A 27,925-nucleotide genomic window follows, 5' to 3' on the forward strand; every position below is an offset into this window, starting at 1 on the left:
GCTGGTGCCCTTCGCAGTGTCGGCCTCGTTTCTCAGCGCGTCTCTGAGCTTTTCCTCTCCCACTGGATGGTCTTGCCCGTGGTGGATGAGCCTGTCGGTGAGATCTGGGGGGAGGCGGAGGACCCCCAAAGCCGGACGGAGGGATGCAGTGTAGCTCCACGCAGACTTGCTCTTGCAGCCTCCTCTCGCGGCACAGACCCCTCGCGCCCTCCTGAGGTCCCGGTGGGAGCGGGTTACAGAGCGCAAACGGCTCAGCGCCCCCTCCCGCACCCCCAAGGGCGGTCATGAGGTGGGGTGATGCATCGGTCCCGTCCCGCTCTCGGGCACAGTGCGAGCATCTCCACGGGAACTCTCGACCCGAGGAAGAGGTGGTGCGAGGTGGGCTGCAGGGGGACCGTGGAGTGAAGTTGAAGCTGCGCCCCCGTCCAGAGGCCAGAGTGGTCACTATAGCAAATGCTGGTGCCTTAGCTGTACCGCGCGAGTTTTTCCACCGGGAACCAAGGCTTAGTTTATAAATTTGAACTCACTTTTACGATATGCAGGAATAATGAAGTTTAAGATTTCCTGTGGAGGATCTATGGAGACTAGTAAGACTAAAACGACACTAAATCTCTTTAAGTGTAAATGCGGGGCACAGGGACTTGGGCTGAACTAGCTCATGACCTCGAATAACCCAGGGACAGAAGTGGAGATAAGTTATCCAGTACCACCCAGGTGGGTGAAGGGCAACAATGAAGTAAATACAGTGGCACTCCAGGTCAGGAAGCAGAATGCCCTGGGGACCCAAAATTGAAAGTGCAGGGAAATTTTTTTGATGACGTCAGATGTACAGGACTTGGCGTTGAGGTCTTTCACGTGGGTGTGGGTAACAGTGATTTCTGTGGAAAGCCCCTTCAAAGCTGGAGGAACCACAGAGCGCTGGTTCTTCAAAATAAAGGGTATTCACCTTCAGTGATAGGCGATGAGTGGTTTCCCCAGGGGATGTCCAAGAAACATTGAGTAGTAGTTAAATTTGAAATTCAGAATTAAAAGTATTCTGTATTCTTGTACATATATTTAGTATTGTAACCAGTGCTAGTTCCAACGCTATACGATTTGGGATGGATTTGTTTTACATTACTGTAACAGAAAAGTAATTCCCAAATTTTGTATTGTCGTTTGTTTGTGAGAATTTGTTTCCCTTCGTGTTTCTTTGGAATAGATCATTTTTTGTGTTCTCTATACCCTGTGTGTTTTTTAAATGTTGGCCTTGGGACCATGCTGTTAAAATTTAGTGGCATAACTATACCTGTTTCATATATTTAATCTTGGATCATCTAAAGTACAGGGACTTATTAAACCATCAAATGAAGGTTTATACTGTTACTGTAGTACCTGACATATGAAATAGAATTAAAAGCAATTCAGAATTACCAATCTTTTATGGCTCCACACCTAAAATATATAAAAATGAGGGATAAGCCTGGCTGGTGTGGCTCAGTGGTTGAGCATCGACCCAGGAACCAGGAGGTCACTGGTTCTGTTTCCAATCAGGGCACAGGCCCAGGATTCTGGCTCCATCCCCAGTAGGGGGCATACAGGAGGCAGCCAATTGATGTTTCTCATCAATTGTTTCTATCCCTCTCCCCCTCTCTCTGAAATCAACAAAGACATATTTTAAATAAATGAGGGATAATACAGCTATACTCCGTGATGAAAAGAAATCAGCATAGGCACTAATAGGTGGCTAAGGGTTTGGGTGGATGGAGGTGAGACAGGAGATGAGCAGAGGTGTACTTTAGAGGAAGGCAGAGGAGAGAGGAAGGGTTTTCTAAGCTGGGGCCATAGTGGAGCAGCACCCCCATATTCTGAGGAAGACTCACTAGGGAACATCAGAAATGAATGCTTTGAGACCTGGATGCCATGCTGAAGAGGGTGGACCTTATTCTATAGCAACTGGAGTCTCGGCATGAAGACAGTGAAACTAATTGGGCAGGATTCCATAGGATACCTGGGAATGAGAAAGTGGCAGGCAAGGAGACCAGGCAGTTTGTTCCTCTGTTCCCTTAACGGTCATAAATACATACACTTACACATGCACATACCTCCCCTACCACTGCCACTGTGAGCTTCCTTATGTGCTTGGATTCTTGTCTTGCTCATTTTTGTTTCCTCCACACATAGCCTGTAGTACTTGGCTTGATACATGTTTATTAATTGTGGGAAGTTCAGAGAAAGGTGATAGTTTCTGTTCTGACCCGGAGTGTGAAGACACTTGAAGAGAGCTAATTAATCGCCCTTTAAAATCCGCTTCTGAGTTGCTTTCTCCTTCCATTTATCAAATTACTTATTGAGCATTTACACTGTGTGTCAGGTGATATGCTACCCACTGGGGACTGAGTAGTGAATAGGACATAGTCTATCCAGATGTGGCCCAGAGTCCTGGGAAATAAGATAATCCGGGTTGATAAGGGCAGCGGTAGAGATGTGTAGAGAATATTTGAGGGACATAGTGGTAGGATGAGGACCGGTCAGGGGAAGTTTCATTCCCACTGGAATGCTGTAAGTATAAATTCATTCCTTGAGTTCCTTGAGAAAAATGCTATTTAAATATGGCGTTGGGTGTGGTGTAGTACTGTGGTTGCCTCACCTGAATGCCTGCCGTCTGAGCAGTTAGCTCATAGGTCCTTCTGAGGCCAGTTTGTCGGCTTTCATCTCCATGTAGTCAGCTCCACATAGAGAAAGAGTCTCTTCCACCGGAGCACCTTCCCTTACCCTGTCCAGACTTGCAGCTGTGGTCTGCTCGGGACAGCAGAGTCTGGAGAAGACCGTGCGCCCCACAACAGGGGAAGAGCCTGAGCGTGCACAGACCAAGGTGCCTGTGTAATGCAGAGGCTAGAAGAGACAGCCTCCAAAGTGCCTTTTAAAAGTGAATCAGGTTCCCCTGGACTTCCTATAAAAGGTCATTGTGGAAGGCCTTGGAGATTTTAAATAAGCTATTTTAAGTGAGCAAAATGTTGGTTTTTAAAAATCATATCAGAAGTTGCCTTGGTTTAAAGACACAAAATTCACCAGGGTATGAAAAGCTAAAAAGCTGTTTTTAATAATTGACTATTCAATGGAAATTGTCTAAGTGAAGGATTATTTTTCAAACTAGAGGCCTGGTGCACAAGTTCATACACGGGTGGGGTCCCTTGAGGTGGCCTGCAGAGATCGGGCCCCAGCTCCTGCCCCCAGCCCCACAGCCCCTCCTGGCACCCCACCTTGGCCTGGTGGCGCCCTCTCACCTGCTCTATCATCCTGCCTGTGGGGCGATCGATCAGGGCCGGGACCCTCGCCCGGCCCCTTCACCACCTGGGAGTCCCGCCACTGCTGCTGGTCACTGGTCGCAGTCTGTGGAGCAATCGGTCAGGGCCGCCCCCTCCCCCCCACCTGGCTCTCTCAGCTCCTGGGAGCTGGGCAGCAGCCCTGCCCCCGCCACTGGTCACCATTGGCGGGGCAGTCGGGCCCCCACTTGCACCCGCCTTGACCTGGCGCTGCCCATTCACCTGCTCCACCATCCCGCTGCCATCCTGCTGTCATTGGGGCCGGCAGCGCCTCCACTTTCTTCCACTGCCAGCGTGCTTCGTTGATGCCCGCCATGTTTCACGCTGCCTCCTGGTGGTCAGCACACATCATAGCGACCTGTCAAACTCCTGGTCTCCCAGTTGAACAACTGCCCGAGGGGACAATTTCCATATTAGGCTTTTATTATATAGGATAATGGTATCTTGTATTTATGAAATTGAATTACTTAGTCTGATATAGCCAGCATATCAGACTTTTAAAAGTACAGGAGCAGCTTTTTAAAGTTTGAGAAATGGGAAAAAAACTAGCTGGCTGTAGAAATTCACAGCTATCTAATATTAAAAAAACATAAAATTATATATTTGTCAACTTTTGTTTTATTCGATGCTACCTGTTAATTTTGTTTTGACTGAAATGGTTTTTGTTTTAACTGAAATGGTTTTATCAGGCAACACCCACCCCCACTTCAAGAACATTGCAATCTAGAAAAAACAATAGAGTAAGATTAAAGAGCCTGGGCTCTTTATTTAGGGTTTGCCACTTGTGACTTTGGATAAGTAATTTAGTTGTCTTTACATATAAAATACAACATTCATTCCGTAGTAGCTACAATTTGTTGAGTATTTACTATGTATCAGCAAAAGTACACTCTATGATCCTCATAACATTCCTCAAAGTTATCCCCATTTTACAGATAAGAAAACAAAGTCTCAGAGAGAGAAACTTAGCCACTGTGGCACAACTGGTCAGCAAGTGGTCAGGGGCAGGGCTGCAAAGAGTTCTTTCTGTGTTCCTTAGCTTACTTTGAGATTTATATTTACTCTGCTTTGTGACATTTCTGATGTATTAAAATCAGAATCATTAATCCCTTTGCTGCTTATGTAATTTGGTCCTCCCACAACCTGTGAAGATAGTGATGCCATTGATCTTGGTATCCATGAAATTGGCTTTCTGTATGCCCCTATCATCACTTGTCACTTGCTTTCTGGATATTAAAATAATGCTCTAAGAATTGAATTCCTTACCTAAATATTCATTCATTTACATATCTTAAGCCTACATATTTATAAAAATTTTCCAAAATTTCAACATTTTAAATAGAAAGTAGGAGTAGGGCCATCAAAACCAGAATTCTGGTTTTCCTGGGCAGTAAAATTTCCCCCAAAGTGCTGGAGACCAACATAGGGATTGCCAGTTCTTTTATTTTGCCAAGTGAAAACATTTAATAAAAATAAAAACAAATGCCAGTTTAAAAAAAAAAAAAAAGATTTAAAATGAAGTTGTCTCTCCCCAAATTAGGAAATTCAGAATATCCTAATTAAAAAGTTTTTTAAATTTAGTTCTGAGACCCTCCCTACTCTGTCTTCATTATTTTAATTTTGTAGCAGTGCGTGAAACTTCCCAGGCTGGCCCCTGAGAGTGGCTGGTCTTAGGGCCATACTGAAGCCCTGGTTTTACTCTGTTGCTGGCAGTAGTCCCTGTGTTCTCTGTGTGAACGCATCTTTCTTGAGTCCTGTGTTGAGAGGAAGGTGCCTGCTCTGAGGTTGAGGAAACCTCGTGGTGCAGCTGGCTGCATGTTATCAGGACCAACAGTCAGACTGGAAGCCGAATTGAGGGGTCCTAGAAACAGGTGAATACAATTCCCTGGCAGAAATGGCTCTCTGTGGGTCTGGCCTTGAACGTTAGGAGACATGATAGATGAACTGCAGTTCACGAGTGTCTGGTCAACTTTATCTAGAAGCAGTGGAACCGCTGGTAAGGGACATTGATTACTCATACTTTATTCTGGAAACAGAGATTTTTAGAAAACCAAGAATGAACATCAACTGGATTCAGATTTTAAACTTTCTTTTAGTTTGCTCTTCTGTATTTATCTGTAGTCTTCCAAGCCATAGCTGATCTGCCTAAGTGTTTCACTTAAAAGAGAATTTGGGAAAGTTGTCTAGAATTCCCACTGCAAAAGCCCAACACTTCTCCCAGCCAAAGTGATGTAACATGATGACTCAGGGAGATGTGAGTGTGAAAGGAACCAATGGGTCTTGGTTATTTGGTTTTTATACCAGCCTATACTATGCATTGTGTGGTTGGGTTTGTTTTAATGAACTTAATGTAATGGAGCTATCTTTCAGAGAAAGTATGGAAATGTATTGCAGTGGGGTTGTTTAGGTTGAATGAAAATCTATTTAAAGACCTGGCTCAAGTGCACTCAGCCTTTCCCTGTTCACTGGCACTGAAGAAGAAAGGTTTCATTATGCATGACAGAGATCCAGATTCTTGGAGGTTGCTTCTCTCCCTCCAGCCTGTGGAGTCGGCCAGGAGCAATCTGGTGCGGATCTTGGAACTGGCTTGAGGAGACCGAGTTGGTTCTTGTGAGAGGTTCAAATTATTCTCCAGCCTTGGGTTTCACATACATTGTTCTAATTAAGTTTTTGTTTGAATTTGTAAAGAAAACAGCTCTGTACAGTAGTCAGCAGATATTTTTGAGAGGCTGTTCATATTTATACAAGATGCCACTCTGCTAACCATTTATTGGATGCAACGCTAAGGCCTGCTCACCTGGCTTGTCCTTTTCAGAAGGGGTGAGTCATGGAAATAGTCATAATAAAATGTCAGAAAAGAGGTGAAGGGCTGTGCTGTTGCACTTCAGCAGAGGAAGAAATTGATTGTTCTCCTTTTGTTCTGTGGTTGCACATCTCTGACATTTGGAAAATATTTGGAAAACCAAAACTACAGACCTAAAATAGTGCCCTTAATTGAATGTGATTGTGGGGTTCTTTTGTTTGCTTTTTGAATGCTTTTCCTTTAAAATCAGAAAACACAGGCCTAACAGAACACTAGATTCCATAGAAAACCTTTTCCCACCAAATCTGACAGCCTCCACTGCTTGGTTTCTGGTGCTTACATAATGCCTTCTTAGCTTACAAAACAACAACCTGCATTTCCACCTCAGGCAGAGTTAAGATGGAAATAGCTGATGAATAGAACTCTTCTGGTTTTCCAGGCTTAATTTAACACAGAAGCTTCAAACCCCCTAAACCAGCTCTCGGTGGAAGGAACAGGCCCCTTCTAAATGAGGAGCTGTGTTGTTCTTGCATGCTGTCTCCCTCTTTAGGCCTGCTACACAGCAGAACTCTGCTCTCTTGTTTACTGAAAAAGAATCACACACCTACCATCAAATTTTCACTTTTAATTTTTCACTTAAAAAGAAAAACACTTGGCCTTCTCTTTGGCCATTACTCATTCTAGGAGCTCCTGAGGTGGCATATTGTGGGAAGAGTGTGGAGTTCAGAGGTGGGCCCAAAGTCCTGGATTTAAGTCCCAGCTCTACCAAGCTATCAGTGTGACTTGAATTTCATTTCCCTCATTTATAAAAGGAAGGGAAAAAATAGGGCTTACACTCTTCCTACCTTTTGGTACAGGAGTAAGTGGAGATAAAATATCTTATGTACCTGGCCTAGAAAAGGCAATTATAAATGCCAGTTATGTTCCCTTCTCTTTCTAATTTATATTATAGATGCAAAAATTCTGAAACACTCCAATAAATAATTCTTATCCTTTAGAGATGCATACTGAAATATACACAGGAGGATAGGAAATAAAATGTAAGGAGATGGCCTGTGTAAGGTACAAAATCTACTTGTATTTTTATAGACCCAACCTAAATAGTAGTAAAGTTAATATTTGTTGCATAAGAAGAAAATATTACTGATCCACCATTTGATATCTGGGTTTTTGTTTTTAATTTTCCAGATTCTTCTCTCTTCTTCCCCTCCTCCCATCAAGAGGTCGAAATGACTGCTTTTTCTGATAAGGGTCTGTGAGCAGAAGAAGGCCTGCAGATGCAGGAGCAGTCTGTCTAAGCCAGTCAGCATCCCTCATTTTTACTTTGCAATATTTCCCTAACAATGCAGAATTCTTTTTTAACATTGAATACGGATTTATACCTCTCTTGCAGCCATACCCTCATTCATCAGGTGAGGCTGCACAGGGAGGAGCATAGCCTGAAGCCATTCAGCTCAGGTTCAGATCTGCTCTGATACCAGCTTGGTGACCTTAGGCAAGTAACTAACCTCTGATGTGTTTTCTCACCTGTAGAATGGGGACAGTGATAATATCTACCTCAAATTGTTAAGAGGATATACTGCAGTGAGTTATGTACAGTGAGTAAATGTAAAGCCTTTAGACTAGTACCTGAAACAGTAAACACCACAAAATAGTTTTTAATCTTTTTATTATAAAGGAATTAAACCCCTTTCTGTGAAATTGTTTTATACATGTACTAGAGGCCCAGTGCACGAAATTCGTGCACTCGGGGGGAGGTCCCTCAGCCCAAACTGTGCCTTCTCGCAGTCTGGGAGCCCTCAAGGGATGTCCGACTGACGGCTTATACATATTTAAGCCGTCAGTCGGACATCCTTAGCGCTGCTGCAAAGGCAGGAGAGGCTCCTGCCACCGCCACTGCCTGATAAGCATTTTTTAATGACATGCAATTATTTTACTATTTTAATGGTACCTACTTCTGAGAATGATCAGAATATTTTAGTTGTAGTACTTAGTTTCTATTTCATCGAAGACTCATAATAGTGAAAGTAGGAAAAGCCAGATAATCTATCTATCTATATAAAAGCCTAAGCAACCATTACAATGGAACGACAGGAACGACCAGTCGCTGTGAAACACGCTGACCACCAGGGGGCAGACGCTCAATGCAGGAGCTGCCCCCAGCCTGCAGGCCCTGATTGCCAGATGGGCCCTGCCAGCCAACCTCCCGCAGTCTCTCCCCTCAGCCAGCAGGCCCCCATCACCCGATTGGGGCCGGACTCTGGGCTGGGACAGGGAACCAGGGGTGGGTGGCGGCAATGCAGCCCCTTTCCCAGGGGGGCCAAGGGCTGGCTCTCTCCTCGGGACCAGCAGCCAACCTCCCAGGTCTCTCCCCCAGCTGGCAGGCCCCGATTGACCTGCCGCCCTCCCACCGCAGTGGCGGTTGGCCCTTCCCCCCGGCCAGCAGGCCCCGGGCTGGGATGGGGAACTGATGGTGGGTGGCGGCAACCAACCTCCTGCAGCACCCGGGTGGGGGGCTGCGACCTCTTGTGGGCTACCTGAGGGTGGGGATAATGGGGACGGAGATGTGGTGAGCATGCAGGGTGTCCGTCAAACTCGCTCTCACTCCCCCTGCTAATCTCCCCCAGGACGCCAGGGCTTAAGCGTCAGGGAAGCCCACTGCCAGGACCACAGGGGCCCAGTGGTCTCGGCCCTGATCAGGCTCAGCCTCCGCCCCAACCCCGAGGCCCCCACCCAAGTGCTGAACGTGCATGCAGCGTAGGAGTGGATGCCATGCCAGGTTCCTCGCTCTCCACCCACAGCCCCTCTCTGGCTGCCTGGCCTCATGCTCACCACTCCTTGGAGTAGAGCTACAGCTGCTGCTCCTGCTGCTGCTTCGGATAACACCATGGAGGGCAGCAGGCACAGAATGTGGGGGCACTCGCCGTGCAGGAGCCGGTCTGCAAGGCTGGCCGGGAGAGAGCGCGCTGCCCGCCCAGCTTCTGTGCGGCGTGCTGGGCAGCCCAGAGGCCCACGCTGCGCCCCGGCCCACCGCATCCAGCCACACTCATCGCATTTCCACGTGGGGACTCAGGTGCCGTGACTCAAGCAGAGGGGGGCACATGAGGGCCTGGCGGCCCAGGTGCTGCCCAGGGCCCAGAGGTCAGCTGGTACCTGCCCTTCCATGCCAGATACTCATGCTTTGATCGCCAGCTAGGCCTAGGGACCCCACCCGTGCACGAATTTCGTGCACTGGGCCTCTAGTATTAAATAATAGGAGTTCTCAAGTTCAGTGCTTTCAGTGCAGAAATTGAAAGATGGTCTACTGACCTTTATGTGGTGCTTTCCTCTGGGAATTTCTGTTGTATTCTGCTGTGGTAGATTGTGTTTAGACAGAAGACTGGCTTCACCGTCATGCGACTTGGCTTTTTTGTTTTTCTTTTAATATATTTTTATTGATTTCAGAGAGGAAGGGAGAGGGAGAGAGAGATAGAAACATCAATGATGAGGGAGAATCATTGATCGGCTGCCTCCTGCACACCCTGGGGATCGAGCCTGCAACCCAGGCATGTGCCCTTGACCAGAATCGAACCTGTGACCCTTCAGTCCACAGGCAGACGCTTTATCCGCTGAGCCAAACTGGCTAGGGCACGACTTGTTTTTTTAATGATAAATTTACTTTATGTGACCTTTATGCATTTCTGATTTTATTTTCTTGCTTTCAGTGAAAATGCTAGAAATGCTCTCCCTTGGTAGAAATATTACATCCAAAATTGGGCAACACTTTATAAGGCAGGGGTCCTCAAACTTTTTAAACAGGGGGCCAGTTCACTGTCCCTCAGCCCCTTGGAGGGCCGGACTATAGTTTAAAAAAAAACTATGAACAAATTCCTATGCACACTGCACATATCTTATTTTGAAGTAAAAAAACAAAACGGGAACAAATACAATATTTGTATTTGCATGTGGCCCGCGGGCTGTAGTTTGAGGACCCCTGTTATAAGGTATACTAGAGGCTCCGGGCCCAAAAAATTTTGCACTGCGGGGGGGGGGGGTACCTCAGCCCGGCCTCTGCCCTCTCACAGTCTGGGACCCCTCAGGGAATGTCCACCTGCTGGCTTAGGATCACTCCCCTGGGGATTGGGACTAAGCTGGCAGTCAGACATCCCTCTGGCAGCCCCGGAGCCCTCGGGGGATGTCCACTTGCCAGCGGGGAGCAGGCCTAAGCTTCAGTCGGACATCCTTAGCGCTGCTGAGCAGGTGGAGAGGCTCCCACCACCACCACTGTACTGGCAGCCGTCAGCCTGGCTTGTGGCTGAGCAGAGCTACCCCTGTGGGAACCCACAGACCACCAGGGGGAATCTCCTGCAATGAGCATCTGCCCCCTGGTGGTCAGTGTGTGTCATAGTGACCAGTCATTCTGCTGTTAGGGTCAATTTGCATATTACCCTTTTATTATATAGGATATCCTTGGAAGAAAAGCTATACAGATTTAAGATAGTTACTATAAAGTGGCATTTAAATTGCAACCATTATTTGAACTGAGACATATTTCAAAGTCTGAAATCCTTCAACTTCCTGAAAGTGTTAAGTAAGATAAAATCAGATCTTTGGTGGTGGGGTTGGGCAGAGAAGAAAAAGGAGAGGATGTCTGTTCAGCTGTAATTATAGGCATGGACCATGGTGTTATTTTTGCTTTTTATTTTTTTAGCTTTTGCTGGAAAGGAATGTGCAGAAAGAAGCTTCTGTTTATTTTTTTATTTTCACTTTTGTAACTTCTGTGGCCCAGCAAAAAGAAATACACTAATGTTTTGGAAATGTTTTGCCTTAAGGGAGGGGAACTTAGAAATTTTATCAGCACTAAGTATACTAGTACAAATTCTTGATGCTATTGCTAAGGTTTATGAAAGATGAACACAAAGAAAAAGGCAAATTTCAAAGTTAAGCTCTGTTCTTTAACAGCTTGATGTGGTGATTCTGGGTCATTTACAGAACATTTCACACTCCTTTTTTCAAGCATTTGACTTTCATTTGTGGGCAGTGTTACAAATTTGAATCGGATATCTGCCACTGAACTAGCATGTGCTATGACCTTAATGCAAATCACCTTTTCTTCTCTCCATTCTGTTTTCCTCTGCAAAATGAGGGTAATAGTTTATTCCTCGTTGGGCTGCTGCAGGATTCCATGTGTTGGATGTCAGGCACAGCATGTTTGACAAATGCCCACTATTGTTGCTATTAAAGGTCATTGAGATTTAAAAAAAAGAAGACAGCCTGGTCGGTGTTCAGTGGTTAGAGCACCAACCTGTGGACCAAAGGGTCTCAGGTTCAATTCCCGGTCAAGGGCATGTACTTACCTGGGTTGCAAGTTTGATCTCCAGCCCTGGTCAGGGTGCATGTGGGAAGCAACCAATCGATGTGTCTCTCTCACATCACTGCTTCTCTCTCTCTCTCCTTCCTCTTTCTCTAAATTTAATAAAAGCATATCCTCGAGTGAGGGTTTAAAAAAAGAAAGAAAGGTAAGCTCCTGTTGTCAGAATAATCCACTTAGTGGACCACTTCCCATCTAAGCAGCTGAATAAATGGTTACCATAATTCCTGGGATGGCTCTATGTAGGGAGAGGACATGAGTATATTAAGACTGCCCCATCCTCTAAGGCAGTGGTTCTCAACCTCCCTAATGCCGCGACCCTTTAATACAGTTCCTCATGTTGTGGTGACCCCCAACCATAAAATTATTTTCGTTGCTACTTCATAACTGTAACTTTGCTACTGTTATAAATCGTAATGTAAATATCTGATATGCAGGATGTATTTTCATTGTTACAAATTGAACATAATTAAAGCATAGTGGTTAATCACAAAAACAATATGTAATTATATATGTGTTTTCTGATGGTCTTAGGTGACCCCTGTGAAAGGGTCGTTCGACCCCCAAAGGGGTCTCGACCCACAGGTTGAGAACCGCTGCTCTAAGGATTTACATCAATCATAGGAATTGTAGGAATCCCACTGCTCTGCCTACCAGACACACTCAGGACAGTTGCCCTTTCTTTTTACTACTTAAGTGTTTTGTTTGGGCTTTAAAATCCTAAGTCCTGAACTTCCCTAATTTTTCCCCAAATAGCATCATTCCTCCTTACATATCCAGCATTTGATTACGGGAGGGGGTCTATTCATCAGATTTATTGAGTTGCCAGGCATTATCCTAGGCTTTCAGGAGTCAAAGGCTGTGTCCTCAGAGGGGACACCAACAACAAAGAAGGAGCAGGTGGTAGGGCTAGAAAAGAGTTCAGGCCCAAGAACTGGGAACACATGAGGAATTGAGGGTAAGGGGTGGGGCCATCATAAGGGTTCAGACAGGAATCACTAAGGACTTACATTCTGGGCAGACAAGGAGGCTCTCTACGAGAGGACAGCAGAGAAAAGCATTTCTTTGCCAAGTACATGGGGTGTTTATTGATTAGGACAGTATGACTTAGCCCTTTGAGGGCAGGGACTGTCCTCATCAACTGATGGAGTAGTAGGACTGATCGCTTCCTATCAGTCAAGAGGCCTATAGAAAACTGGGTTTTCAGCAAGTGCTGTGGATGGAAATGAAGGTGCCCCCCTTTTTGTCCCTGTTTGTTTATAAGCGTTGTTGGTAGGCATTCCTCCTCAGTGAGGAGAAACTTCTCTGTGCTGGCTTCTTCCAAACTAATATGAATATTCAAGGCTTTAATGACTTGCTGCCTTTTATTAGGGATCTTTACCATTTCTATAGCATGCAGATATTACAAATAGACAGCATTAAGAGATACTTTGACTTCATATAAGAAGGTTTTTAAGAATGTTTAGTTGTATGCTTTGATACAAGGATGTGTTTCTAAGCCTTAAATTGGAGTAAGTTCCCAATCTTTGCAAGCCACCTAGTGTCTGTTAGATGTAAAGGATATTTCATCTAAGAGAGAGGACCATTTTAATCAGCTGTTCCTTTTATGGAGTTTTAGATTTAGCCCTGGGTATTTTTCTGTTGTTGTTAGTTCCTTTGTCGTTAATCTATTCACTAAAACTAGACAGTTTTCATTTTGGCTAAACAGATAATGAACCCTGTTCACTGTTATCTTTACTTTGTTTTCGTGTTAAAATTATGATAACATTACCACTTTTTGATTTTGAATATTTGTACATTTTCCTTTTATTTTATTTATTGAACTTTGTGGTTACAAAATAGTCCTAGTGTAGGACTGCTAAAGTTGATAAATTTTCAAGTTGGCTGAAAAAGAGTGTCTGACATGTTCAGGCTCAGAGCAATTCTTCACAGAGAATACAGCCTAATCAAAACAAAAATTATTTGCACTAGCTATTTGTTTAAAAGGATTCTTTTAGTTGATTTGAAGCAGAGCTCACAAGTGCAATAAAGTAGTAGCCACTGTGATATGTAGTATAAAAGTTACAGTTCCCTTAACTAAAACTTAAAAAATAAAAATAACTGGAAATAAAAGTAAAACAATAGTAGTCGTCACAAATATGAATTTGATTTGTAAACTGCCATCACAGAGTAACATAGTGAGGTCCCAACTTGATGCTAATGTAAGGAAGACTATTTGGTCTGTTTAAAATCAGAACATAGCAGATATCTCCAGGCTGTTTTTTGTGCCTTGTAGAATATCACTTTAAGCTACACTCTTCCCCTGTGGTTGAGCCATTAAGGAACCCTGAGGATACTGTTGATGAACAAATATGCTTCATGTTTTAAGGTGGTTTCAGTGTCATTTGGCTCTGGAAAGCAGATTTATTCCAGAACTGAACGTGAAATTGAATTAACCAGGTTTCACTCGGTGACATTTGAAATTATATCTGGTGTAAGAGATTACGAATAGCTTTGTTTTCTTGTGACATTTTATATTCATGCAACTTCTCTGTATTGTACAGATGAGGGCTACTGCCCCACCTCTGCCCAGGGTTGTAAACATGTTTTTTGGTATTGCATTGGTGACCACAGGGTGTTACTAATTATAAAAGTCAGTCATATGCCTTTCCCTTCACCTCAAGAACATCATCTGACATTGAAGTGCTGCATCAGTTCCCTGAAATGGAGAGCCTGGGAGGGGGTCCCTGTTCTCCGTGGCCACATGGCACTCCTGGATAGATGTGTTCCCTCTGCTTATTGGAGGTCAGGCAGCATGAGCACCCTGGATCCTACTCAGCAGTCAGGAAGCAGTTCCTGTAAAGAATATGTTTCTAGTTCTCAAATTTAGCCAGCATTCCTTTGGTTTACTTTTTTTAGTTTTGAAAATTGTGTGAAAAATACTGTCTGAAATATTTAAGTTTTCTATAACTGAGATGGTAACCTACACAAATAAAAATTTGGTGTAAAAATCATCTGAATTGGAAAGGGACAGTGATACATGATGGTTTGCTTGTTAATATTAAAATAAATAAAAATTGTTAATTTTTATGTGTAAATTTAAAAAAATAATTCCTCTTCCATACTATTGACCATATAATAAAGAAGTGCTGTTTATATATTAACTAAATTTGCTGCAAATGCTAAAAGAATTTAATACAATAATTTGTAAGTTCAGAGTAAGGCTGTTTGAAATCAAGATTGTTTCCAGTGTTCTATATAAGAATTTTCACCCAGGTAACATTCTTTTAAATCCAGTTATTAATATAATCATTAAATATAATTTTAAATGATTTTTATACTAAACTTATGGTAGTAATAAATTATAGTAATTAGAAATTAAAAAACTTTTAAGTTATATTATGAATAGTAAATGCTACATAACTATTTAGGGTAAAACATAGCATAGGTTGACTTACAGTTGTGTATTGAAGTGTGGAATTACTGGGTGCTTACAGATACTGGCACGCTTCTGCTTTTCCCTTTTGAGAGTTGCTAATATCAGTTTTGTTTTTTGTTTTTCTAATAATGATATATTAAAATGTATAAGTGGGATTATTTTTTTTTGACAAATTACATCTTTTTTTTAATTTGTTTTATTTACAGGTGTTGATTTTAAAATAAAAACTGTAGAGCTAAGAGGAAAGAAAATTAGACTACAGATCTGGTAAGTGGAGAATCTGTACCCAGTAATTGCCATTCATGTTTAACAGTCCATACGCTTGTCTAATACAATTAACCATTTGAGCTGGTTTGTTCTCCTACTTTTCCTCTCCTTTGCTCATGTTTAAATAAAATGAACAGTGAGAGAGAATTTAGAAGAGTCTGTTTATTTCATATCCTATTTGCACATGGGCAGTTATGCCGTTGTCTCTGTTTTCAAATCATTTGACAAAACTGTCATCACTAAAATGATTGCTGAAATGCTTGTCTTCATGTTTTTAAAGTTATTTTGTTTGATAGTATTCAAAGACAGTTCAGTATGTTTCTGACCAGATTTGCGCAGTTTCAAGCCAGATAACCTCTAGAGTTCAGGGACTCTTCTTGGTGGCACAGTGTGAATATCACTGCGGGACACACACACTCCTCTGGCCATATTGCTGATGCTACATGAAGTAAGCCCTCATTAATGTCAACTGGAAATGAATCCACAGCCCCTTTCTCACAATATAGTCGTATGAGAGACCAAACCAGCTGTGCTACCACTGTGTTCAGCTCTAAGAGCTCTCTGCTGGCTCTCAGCAGCCCACAGGGAGCATTAGGAAACCGATCTGTGGAGAGAGGATCAGGTCTGGTGTTGGTTTAAAAGTCACCGCTGAGCTGTTCTGAGAATGCCCTTTTGTTTTAACGACACAGCTGCAGTGTACTCAGCTTACTAACTCCTCTCGGCAGGTCAACCTCAGCTCTGAGTGTTTGTCCACCATGTGTGTGTTTGCTTTCATCTGCGTTAATTGCTGCCTCATCTGTGGCATCATCGGTCACCTAATGCTTGAATGTTAGTGCCATGCCTTCATTCTTCATCCGTGTCCCTGTCTGGGATACAGCTGCAGCCGAACCAGCATTGCTTGCTCATCGGAGGTGTCTGAGGTAATATCTTTATTTGGCCATCTGTGGCTATATAATCCACTTTAAGATGTTTTAACTTAATTATGAAACATTAACAGTCTTGCCTAAATACTTGATACCCCAAATAATGCATATTTCTTACTAGATTGGCCCATGATCAGAAAGGCAGCAAACTGTTTTGTGTCTTGTTGCCTATTTTTTTGAACTCTGGAAATGGCAACAAAGTATCTTTCACATGAGCTGCTATTTTTAATTTTATAAGCTCTTTAAGGTAAAGACCATCTTTGAAAGTATTTGGAGTATATCCACCTATGGGAACCATGCCAGAGACGCCTGATAGTCAAGGCCAGTGAAAGCACAGAGGTCTTGTTGTCAGTACACGGATTGTCCAAGGCCACTCTGTGCCTAGGCTAAGATACCATAAGCAGGTGCAAGGACACACACACAATAATCCCATGGTATACTGCACATGTATGCCCTTCTGTAGCCAAAATATGATTGGTGTAACTATTGGCATGAAGTAATATATATTACTTCTTTGTCTCTGGAGTAATATACATGTTATATTATGTGAGCTAGAGAGAGGAAAGGGAGAGACGGAGCTGAGAGCTGGTACTGCTACAATGTAAGGCTAAGAGCTTATAGAGACCTCAGATATAGCTCCCATGTTAACCAGCCAGTGTGCTGGGCAGAGGAGTGTGCTGGAGAGAGGGGAGAGACCAGGGAGGCTGGGAGAAGCTGCTGAGGCAGGGAGCTCGGGTACGATTGCTATGTAAAGCTATAGGTCTAGAGGCAGCTTGCGAGCTGGAAGAAGCTGCTGAGGCAGAGAGCTCGGGTACTATTGCTATGTAAAGCTATAGGTCTAGAGGCAGCTTGCGGTTGCTCGGAAGCTGCTGCAGACACGGAGGCTAATACTGCTGATGTGTGGGAAGATGTATCTAGGTGTATGTACGGCCGCCTGTTTTATGGACTGCTTAAAGAACTGTTTCGTCTGAAGGCTATGTGGCCACTGACTTCTGCAATAACAACTCCTCCTTATATACCCACAATTTCTCATGGCTTCTCCATCTAAGACCCGGCGTCCAAGAAGGTCTAGTCGCTAGGCGGAGGGGCTCAGACCCAACACCTGTAACTAGTGAGCAGAGGATAAAGGTAGAACTTGGACTAAGTTCCCAACAGTTAGTGTAGCGAGTAGGGTTTGAGAGGGAAGCTAACTCTGGCATAGTCGAGTAGTAATCTGTTTTGGAGTGTGTCCAAATGGCCTGTGCCCCCTGGAGCTCTGCTCACTGAGTCTGTGCTGGTGACATTGGATACTTCTGGATCTCACTCCAGTGGCTTTGTACCTAATGTAGGTGGGCCCTGCCTTATGAATCCCAGTCCATGGGGAAAGGTGTGATAGTACAGTTCCAAGAAATGCACAGGGCACCCCAAAAGCACTTCTCTCTTGGGTGTAAAAGCATTTCCCCGAATAACTCCTTCTCTGCTTCTCCTTCGCTCTTCACTCCTCAGACTTAGTTCTCAAAATTTTCAAAACTGTACCACATTGGTGAAGAATGTAACAGAGGAAAAGCAAGATTCACTGAATCTATTGAAAGGATGATTGCAAGTTTTCTATGGGGAATACCCCAGTGATTCAGTTAGGAAGTAGGACTTATCTTTTCCTGAAGGAAAAGACATTATTGTTATCCAGTAGGTAGAAAGGAAACAATGGAGTCCTGGTTCATTACTTAAAGGAACATGTGGCTTATTTTGGTGTCGGCAGCAGTCCTTGTGCTGTTGCTGCTGTAATCTGCTTTGTCAAGGACATGTTGTCGTCACTTTACTGTCACAGGTTGCGGGCATAGGAGGATCTGGTATGGTTGGAAGGAGCTCTTCAGAGAGGCTGCTAATAATAGCCCTGCTCCAATTTTGTACACTGTCAGTCCCTGCAAGCACTGCCAGTCGGCCTTCACAGAGAGGTGTTGTCAGAAGAAGTGCATTTTTTTCTTGATGATGTCTGGATATAGTCCATCTAAGAAAATGTTATTTACTGTAGATTCTTGAAGGTTTAAAGTACCCAAAGCTACAGATGTCATTGTTACATTTTTAGGTCACATTTTCAGTTCCTTGATTTATCTAGGGTTAGAAAATCAACAAACTGATTTTCACATCTCTGTACTTAGAGTGTTTCTACATATATGTATACTAGTGACCCGGTGCACAGATTCGTGCACATTGAAAGGAAGTTAATTAGAAGGTGGCCAGCGGGGCGGGACTAGGTGAAATGGGCCAGACATGCCCTGGAGCCAACCTCCCACAGTCCCTCCTTGGCATCTGCGGAGTGAGCAGAGTCCCTCCGGCTCTTAGACATCCCCCGAGGGGTCCCAGAGTGTGAGAGGGCACTCTGTAAAGTTGCTGTCGTACAGGGTGTGGAACGCAAACACAAGTGTGCAGTAAACCAGTAACAACATAACCCATGGCCGAAGGTGGAATCGCATGGCCCTGCGAGGAATTGGCTCCCTCCTCTCTGGTTTCAGGGTGCATAACCTGAGAACCACCGCTGAAGTCACTGCACCTTGGCAGTTCCTGTATTGAGTGTCTGCTCCCTGGTGGTCAGTGCACATCATAGCAACCAGTCGGATGGTTGGACACTTAGCATATTAGCCATACACACACACACACACACACACACACTAGAGACCTGGTGCACAAATTCATGCACAGGTGGAGTCCGGCTGGCCTGTCTTGATGGGGGCCCATCAGGCCAGGATGGTGGGGGGGAGCCATGGGAGGTTGGCCGGACGGCCCGCCCCCGATCAGGGTGGGGGGTCCGATTGGGGTTGGGGCTAGCTGGAGGGAGGGCAGCTCCCTCTGTGGTTGGTGTGATTCTCTTAATTTGACCTCTACTTTCTGAGACTGAACCTGGGTTTTCCCATCATTTCTTGACTTCATTTGTGTGCTTTTGATTTGGGCGTGGTAACCTCACTCAGGCGTTTAGGGCTCCTGTTTTTGAGCTGCTGTGTTGGTTACTGCCTCCTTCCCCCGTCCCTTCCTCCTTCCATCACCTTCCTCCTTCCCCACTTCCTCAGCCAGGTTTACTGAGTCAGTAGGTGACTCAACCTGAATGTTGACTCACTAATCAAATCAGTGGGAATTTATTAATTTGGCTCACAAAAAGGCTCACAACAAAGATGTTCGGGGCTGATCAGGGGCCAGGCCAGCCAGGACGGGGCATGTCCGATTGGAGCCTGAAGGATCAGGCTGGTTGGCTGCCACAGGGCATGTCATAGTCACTGGTCGTTCCGGCAGTTCTGATCACTCCACCGTAACGGTCGCTGGGCTTTTAGATAGATAGATGATAGATAGATAGATAGATAGATAGATAAGAGCTTAAAGTATAACTAAAATGAAAATGTTTCTGCTAGAGTATAGTTTCATGCATTTACATCCAAATGCTATCCTGGAAGTTAAACATGGTGATTTAGAGTCATTGTGTTGAAATGGACTTGACCATGATATTTGTCTCCTACTTTAGGCAAACACAGAATTAAAATGCTTTGTGTAGGGGCCCCCCATTCTGTCATTGTGCCAGTCTCCACTGTTGGGGAGTTTGGTGTTCACCAGCGTTCTTCTATTAACGCCAAACTCCTTTCCTTTCGTTCTGTGCTTGGAAGAGGAAGAGCATTTCACATACTGAAATTGGTTCCTGCTTTTCAAATTAGTAATTGTGTCATTTTACTGGATATATTAAATATTACAGATGAGAATTTTTGAATTTTTAAAACATCATTGTATTACCAATTTGGGGAAACAGAATTTAGGAATTTTTTAAATTTACACCAAAAGCAGAGAGAGAAATAATAGTAAGATCACATGCTAACTATAGTAAATGATGATTTGGCTGGCATTAATAATTTGCAAATCTCTACTAATCAGTTCTTTGTCATTACAGCAAAAATTCGGGTTCATGGTGATAAAGAGGGGGAAATACTAGGATTCTGCATCTTTATAGAAAGATAAAAGCATGATCAGATTGGTTACCTTATCTAATTTTTGAAAAGGGAGACTTGTGTAGGTTTTTTTGGTGCTGGTACATAGTAGGTACTTAAATACTTGAACTGAATTAAACTTTCTACATTTTAAACATGTAATGTTTTGGTCAGCACATGTTTATTGACAGCCGCTCAGGGTCAAGCACCCTACTGGACCCTGGTGGACAGAAACAGACCAGCCCTACCCCTCCTGGGCCTTCAGTCAAGGACAGCATGGGATTCTTGTGTCCTCTGGAACAAAGCAAATGGCTTTGTTTTTTATGTGAAATGAATTTGCCAGCGAGTTTTGTTTGCTTGGCATAACATCAGAAATGTGAACTAATCGGTGGTGAGTTCAATCTGAATGAAGCCATAAATTATAGCCATTGCCAAGGGGTGTTTTAGGGACACAGTCCCCACAAGTTGCACCTCGACCAGGAAAACGTTGCACACGCTCTCCCACTAAGACACGCACTGTCATGCTACAAGCTTTGAATAGCCTTGCAGTGGGGAACCTTACTGTTGTTACTCTATTGCCCAGCTTACTCCCCTGTGACCCACCGTGGCCCCTGGGCGTATGCCAGCAGTTAGGCTTTGGGGAAAGCTAAATTATAGATCATCTTTAGAGACATTGTTTCCCCGATCAGAAGCCCTGCTCTGCTGAGCCACATTTGTCTCAAGCAGTTTCTTGGCTTCTTAGATGGAAAAACTATCTCACAGCCAGCTTCTATACACTGCTAGCGTGCTTATGTCCTTCCTCACGTTGAAGTGCCAAACTTCAGGAGAATAAATAGTTCTTAGGTTTCAAAGTAGCAGTCAGAGAATAATGAACGTTACTGTAATTGTAAACCTATTTGGTAACTCCCCTCTCTTTCCCTTTGACCACTTACTCTGTTTAAAAGGATTCTGTAGCATTTTTCATTAGTGGATGATTCTTATCAACAAAATCAGATATTAGCCATTGAGATTGGTTAAAGAAGGGTTGTAGACTTAAATAGTTTAAATTATCCCTCGTTTTCTCCTTGTTGATGACTGCCTCCCATAGAGGGTGTTATCTTTCTACCATTTTACATGTTAGAAACTGAGCTCATTTCAGAAAGGCTGAGTTCTCTAAAGAAGCAAGACTGGAGCCTGGGTACCTGGCACCCACAGTGACTGCCAGGAACAGCTTTCCAGGAACAGCTTCTGTCCACCCTAGACAGGCTTTGAGGAAATTGGGGGAATAACAGCATTTATACCTGTTAATACACCAATTGATAGAGGTAAAATACCTAGAAAAGCTGACTTGACCATAATACTTTATGACTACAAAATAAAAGTTGAATATCGCCCACCACCTAACTCCTTGTTCATTTTTGCTATTTCTCTTATTCCCTCCACAACAATTTTCCTCACAGTGTAGTCCATTAAAAATTTAGAACCTTCTAGAGCAAAGTTTATGACTTTGTGGGGGAGAAAAGTGTGGTCAAGTGTACTTATGTAATTTGTAGTATTAAGTTACCTCATGATTTCATAATTTTATTCATGAATGTCAAAAAATTCATTCCGAAGCTAATGTTAGCTTAAATGAGTCACTTGAGTATGAGTTAAGCAATCAGAAATGACTTTTATATTTAACTAGGGGCCCAGTACACTAATTCGTGTACCTTGAAAGGAAATGTGGGCCACAAGGGTGTGGTGGGCACAGGGGCAGGTCTCCGCCCATCCTCTGCACCCCTGCCCAGCCCCTCCCGCCATGGCCCCTGGTCCCCTGTCTGCCAGTAGCCCTGCTCCCACCACTGCCACTCCCACGCACTGACAGCACCGGCCCCGCTCACACCCGCTGATGGCGCAGAGCAGTTGGGGCAGGCGCCGACAGCAGGTGTGAGTGGCGGCTGCTGCCCTGATTGCCTCTCAGGAGCAGGGATAGGTGGAGAAGCCCTCAGGGGCAATTGGGGCTGGCAGCCGCCACTTGCACCCACTGACGGTGCTGAGTTATTGGGACTGGCGCTGGGCGGTGACTCTGGCACCAGCTGTGGTGTGATTGGGGCTGGCGCCAGCAGTGGGTGTGAGCGGCAGCTCTGGTACCAGCAGCATATGCAAGTGAGGCTGTCGCTGGCAGTGGGTGCAAGAGGTGGCTGCCGGCCCTGATTGCCCCTCAGGAGCAGGGCGAGGTGGAGAAGCCCTGAGGGGCGATCGGGGCCGGCAGCTGCCGGGCACCACAGTGGGTGTGAGCGCCAGGTGGGACCACAGCACACAAGAGCAAAGAATTTTCAGTAACCATTAGAGGCTTGCCTTGATGACAGTGACCGGCACCCCGCCTTGGTCTAGTGCACCCGCTCACCTGCTCCACCATCCGCCTTGGCCAATGTCCACCATGTTCTGCACGCGCCCCCTGGTAGTCAGTGCACATCATAGCGACCGGTTGTTCGGTTGTTCCACAGTTCGGTCTGTTTGCATATTAGCCTTTTATTATATAGGATGCTATTTTTGCATGAGCTTTCACATTGGAAAGTTTTTTATAATTAAGATTTTGCTATGTATAGGATTTTAGTATCTTTAGTTAAATTATGTGGGATCTGCCTTCTCTCTCCCTCTTTTTATTATGACTTTTGCCATAAAAATGCTCTCTTTTTTTTCTATTTTCAAAAGCTTGGTTTGAAGGAAATTGGGACTCCTTTATGTTTTTGTTTGAATGAAACTAGCTCAGAAAAGCTATCCCCACTAATAGTGAGCGTGCACATGAGGAGTGGCCTGGTGACTAGAAGGAACCAGCCTGGTGGGGCCACCACTCTCCCTGTGTGCATTGGAATGTGGAGTTGCTTACTATGGTTATGGTTTGGGAACTGATTTTTTTGCTGCTATTTCTTAGGGACACAGCAGGTCAAGAGAGATTCAACAGCATTACCTCAGCTTATTACAGAAGTGCCAAGGGGATCATATTAGTATATGATATTACTAAGAAGGAGACATTTGATGATTTGCCAAAATGGATGAAGATGATTGATAAGGTAAGTGTTGCATTTTTTTTTCCAGATATGAACTCTTCGCTCATGGGTGTTGATCCTTATAAAAGAAAACATATTTATGAAGCATGCTTTTACATTATAAAGGTCTTTAATCCATATTGCAATAATCAAAGTTTTATTATTATAAGTAATAAAACCGGGATTTTTATTCTGGTATCCTGGGCTGTTTGAACTCAAAGCCCAAATCTATAGTTCTGCCATCCTGAAAAACCAAATTGGATTTATACTTTATTCAGTGTTACAACCTGCTTATTTCACTAAATATTCTGTCATAATGGCCTTCCTGTGTCATTAACTGTTCTTCCAAAGCATGTTTTTTTAAAATATATATATATATATTATTGATTTCAGAGAAGGAAGAGGGAAAGAGAGATAGAAACACCAATGATGAGGATCATTGATCGGCTGCCTCCTGCACGCCCCCTATCAGGGATCAAGCCAAAGCCCGGGCATGTGCCCTGACCAGGAATCAAACTTTGGCCTCCTAGTTCATAGGTCGACACTCAACCATTGAGCCACACTGGCTGGGCCATGTATTGTTGTTTTTAATGGCTGCATTCTTTTGTGTACCTTACCTTATTTCATTCTCGGTCTATTTTGTTGGATTTTTACATTTTTTTATTGATGATCATTTTTAAGTACAAAGCCTTGCCTTTATTTTGAATCATTTCCTTAGGATAGATTCTAAGGAATTACTGGTCAGAGGCTAAGAACATTGTGGTTCATATACCTAGAACCACGTTTCTTTCTAAAACGCTGTGAGCTGTCTTCCATGCCACAGTAACCAGGTCTGCCTGGGACAGAGAAGATGCTCAAAGATTTGTAGAGTGAATGAACAAATGAGTGAAAAATACTGGATTGTTTTACATTTCCTGTCAGCATATGACAATGCCCATTTTTGAAATGCAGCTTCTTTTAAAATTCCACAGTATGCTTCCGAAGATGCAGAACTTCTCTTAGTTGGAAATAAGTTGGACTGTGAAACTGACAGAGAAATCACCAGACAGCAGGGTGAAAAGGTGAGAGAAACCTGGGGGGCAGGAGAGAGAAGTCAGTTCCCACACTTTGTATGTTAGCAGTTGATATGCTTTACCTTTTAACAAATTACTTATTTTTTTAAATTATGAAATAGTTATACAGTATCACTCAATCACATCCTTCTCATATGTTTGCTTTTTTTTTTTTTTAGCAATCTTGCTGCCTTAAATTCATTTTGAAATTGAAGAAAAAAACCCACATTAGTATATGCTGCATTATTATCTAACCTGACACTATATACAGAGAAATATTTTTTTAAAGCATAAAATTGCTTTCATGATTGTCTCTCACTCTAATACTAGTATATGTTAATCTTCCTTGGAGAATCAGTGGTATTCACATTTTAAATGTCAGATACATTACAATTTTAGAAATTTGGTCACATAATTTGACTTGAAGGTCATAGTATCACTGGGTTTTGCTTTGTTATTTACTTATGTAAGAATTTTCTGCACTTAGGAACTTTACAGTTAAGCATACACCGGCCTTAACAAACCTTTAGTCCACCCCTTCCCATATAGCGGAAGCCCAGAAGGTATGATTCCCCATCGTTGGCCTCATATTCATACATTAAACAACATCGCACCCCACAGAGAGGAAAAATAACTTGTTTCCTTAGTTCGCACAGCAGATAACCGGGATGCGGTTCTGTGAAGCAAGTGCCAAGGATAACTTCAATGTGGATGAAATATTTCTGAAACTTGTTGATGACATTCTGAAAAAGGTAAAAAAATCTGCATGAATGTTTTTCATCTGAAACATACTGTTTATTATTTTTTGGTTGAGGATTTATTATTTTGAAAGGGAAGTACAGTAGTTTTTCTCAGTCTTAAGGAGCAGGTGAAGTTGTTAACTTGGCCAAAGGCATCCAGCCTGCTATAGCAGCAGCCCTTCCATCTGGTGGTTTTCAGTATCCTTGGTATTAATGTCTGGTGTATTTGCTTAGCCTCAAATACAATTTGGTGGAGTGACTGGCGCTGGCACGACAGTGTGCCTGTTTGTCTGACATTTGCTTTTCTTCTGTTCCTGTTTTCCCACAAGGACTAAGTTACATACAGATGGAGGAGACAGCGAATGTGCAGGGATCTGAGCTGAGAGGCCCTGGTCTTTGCCTCCCCTATTCTATCACCAAAGCCTTTCAGTGATGCTGAGCGCCAGGAGAATTGCTAGGCAGCTTCACTGAGTAGCAGCAATTTCTTCAGGCATCTTTAGGCTTACATTCAAAGATTTTTTAGTAAGAATTTCGTTATTATTACGTGTTATCTGCTCAGTTCAAACATAATTCAGAAGCATCTAATAAAATGGCTGCTTTATTAGAAAGGTTATTTCTTTCTTCAGTAATGCTGTACCCCCTGAGAATGCAGAACCGCTTTTTTATGTATTAATGCACTGAGTTCCCATTATACTGGGCCATGAAAAAGACATGTTTATGAGGTCCATCTTGTCTCTTCTTCCTCAGGTATAAAGGGACATGATGCATCCTGAACCTGTTTTGTTTTTTGTCTTAGTATTTGAATGTCTAGTTAAACTTTGAGGATTAGAGAGTTTTATATAAAAACACTTTGCTCTTATATAATTGTACGATTTGCAGAGCACTTACCTTATACGTTGTGTAGTTAAAGTGTGTTTTTGTCTTCTGTTTATCCTGAAGATGCCTCTGGATATTTTAAGGAATGAGCTGTCCAATAGTATCCTCTCCTTACAACCAGAACCTGAAATTCCACCAGAATTGCCTCCACCAAGACCACACATCAGATGCTGTTGATTTGCTACTTTGGAGACAAAGTGGGAATGATTCCTAGAAAGGGGAAAACGTTCTATTCTGCACTACAATCATTCTGAAAATTTCCTTTCGCACTTTGTAATTCAAGTCAGAGCTATACACTAACTTGTAAATATGCAAATATGCAATCCTGGGTAAGTTTTGGTTATAAATTACATATATCCCTCCAAATTATTATATTTCATTCATTATCCCAGTGTCTAGTGCGTATACACTGGGAAATGTAGTACTTCTAATATGAAGAATGGGAGAAATGAAAGTTATAGTGTTTCTTGATATAAATAATATAATTGTCCTTGTTAATTATATTATGGGGACAGAAGATATTCTGATAAGAAGAAAGAACATGGTGCTTTGCTTACTGATTTAAAGAAAATTTGTAAAACCAGAGATTTTTTGAAAAAAAAAAAAGCTATCTTACGTGCTTTTTCTTTATTTACAGGACATGTCCCTAGCTGTAGCATTTTTGAAGTATTGGGAGTGTTTCTAGCACAAAGCAAAGTTCCTTTCATAGCCGTCATTGAAGGTTATTTATTAATGTGATATAATGGTAGAATATTACTAGTTAGAGGGTAGGATTTGACTCTGAGGCCGCAGAGTCGCTCTCATAGTTTCTGAATTGATATCCCTTATGCTTTTAAGAACTACGAAGATTCAATAGAAAGAAAACGCTGCTGTCCTAAACAAATCCTGTTTAAAGGAATTTTAAAGAGATACATTTTACTATATCAAAGAACGTACTTGTATTTGCCTAAACATTCTATACCTTTATAATGATGAAACTTCTCCCCCTTATGAAGCTTATTCCTGTTAATCCTAGACTGTGTTCTTTTTTTTTTTTTTTTCAGTCTGATAATGAATTTGTGAACTCTATCTTTGGTATATCTTTTATTAAACTGCACTGTTTTGTTTAGTCAAGATAAGTAATTATGTATTTGAATAACTTGGCGTGTCTTGAGTGTTGTGATATGAAAAGCATTGTGGTCTTTCTACACTAATAAAATTTTGTATTTATGAATGACAGTTGAGTTGCCACATTTATTGTGTAATTATTACTGTGTGTGTGTGTGTGTGTAATTGAAATTTTAATATCTGATAATATTCTTCATATACTCGACTTCTTAATCATTTGAGTATTTTAGATAAGACAAATACAGTGTCCTTCACTGTGAAAAAAATTATTTGGTAGTTTCTCAAAATACTTAACAGGATAGAGTATGACCCAGCAATTCTGCTTCTGGGTATATTCCCCCCCAGAATTGAAAGCAGTAACACAAACATACTTATACACCTGTGTTCATAACAGCATTATTCATAATAGCTAAAAGGTGGTGAGGGATTAGTGATTAATTGGGATAGATTTCGTTTGGGAAGATAGGGGAGGGTGGGGATAAGGGGGAGAGATCAACCAAAGGACTTCTATGCAAGCATATAGGCCTAACCAATGGACACGGACAACGGGGGTGAGGGCATGAGTGGTGGGATAGGGGGTAATGTGGGGATAAGGACACATGTAATAACTTAATAAAAAAATTTTTAAAAAGATTAAAACTTCTGGAGCTGGATGATGGTGATGGTTGCACCATAATGTGAATGTACTTAATGACACTGAATTGTACATTTTTAAATGGTCAAACATATATAATGTCCTCAAGAAAAAAATTTTTTTAGTGTATATGCCACCAAAGTGAGCACAGAATTTCTAATGTATGTACCTTTCATCATCTAACAGTTAGCCATGGGTTGTGCTGATTGTTTACCTGTTATCTCACCTCCATGCCTACCCTCTAGGCCAGCGGTTCTCAACCTGTGGGTCGCAACCCTTTCACAGGGGTCGCCTAAGACCATCGGAAAACACATATATAATTACATATTGTTTTTGTGATTAATCACTATGCTTTAATTATGTTCAATTTGTAACAATGAAATTGGGGGTCACCACAACATGAGGAACTGTATTAAAGGGTCTCGGCATTAGGAAGGTTGAGAACCACTGCTAGGCTCTGCTGTCTGCTTTCAGAGCTGGGACTCAGATTTTCCAGGC

The 27,925-nt window shown here is 42.8% G+C and overlaps 1 protein-coding gene across 1 annotated transcript; it reads left to right on the plus strand.

The window, feature by feature from the left end:
• Positions 1–51: 51 nt before the first annotated feature.
• On the plus strand, positions 52–26,902 carry RAB12 (RAB12, member RAS oncogene family). The gene is made up of 6 exons (XM_005866884.2): positions 52–97; positions 15,083–15,143; positions 22,904–23,042; positions 23,990–24,079; positions 24,718–24,822; positions 25,750–26,902. The coding sequence occupies exons 1-6, from the start codon at positions 67–69 to the stop codon at positions 25,861–25,863; spliced, it is 540 nt and encodes a 179-aa protein (XP_005866946.2). The 5' UTR covers positions 52–66; the 3' UTR covers positions 25,864–26,902.
• The last annotated feature ends 1,023 nt before the right edge of the window (positions 26,903–27,925 follow it).

Source organism: Myotis brandtii, unplaced genomic scaffold (assembly GCF_000412655.1).
Source record: "Myotis brandtii unplaced genomic scaffold, ASM41265v1 scaffold240, whole genome shotgun sequence".
Lineage (NCBI taxonomy): Eukaryota > Metazoa > Chordata > Mammalia > Chiroptera > Vespertilionidae > Myotis > Myotis brandtii.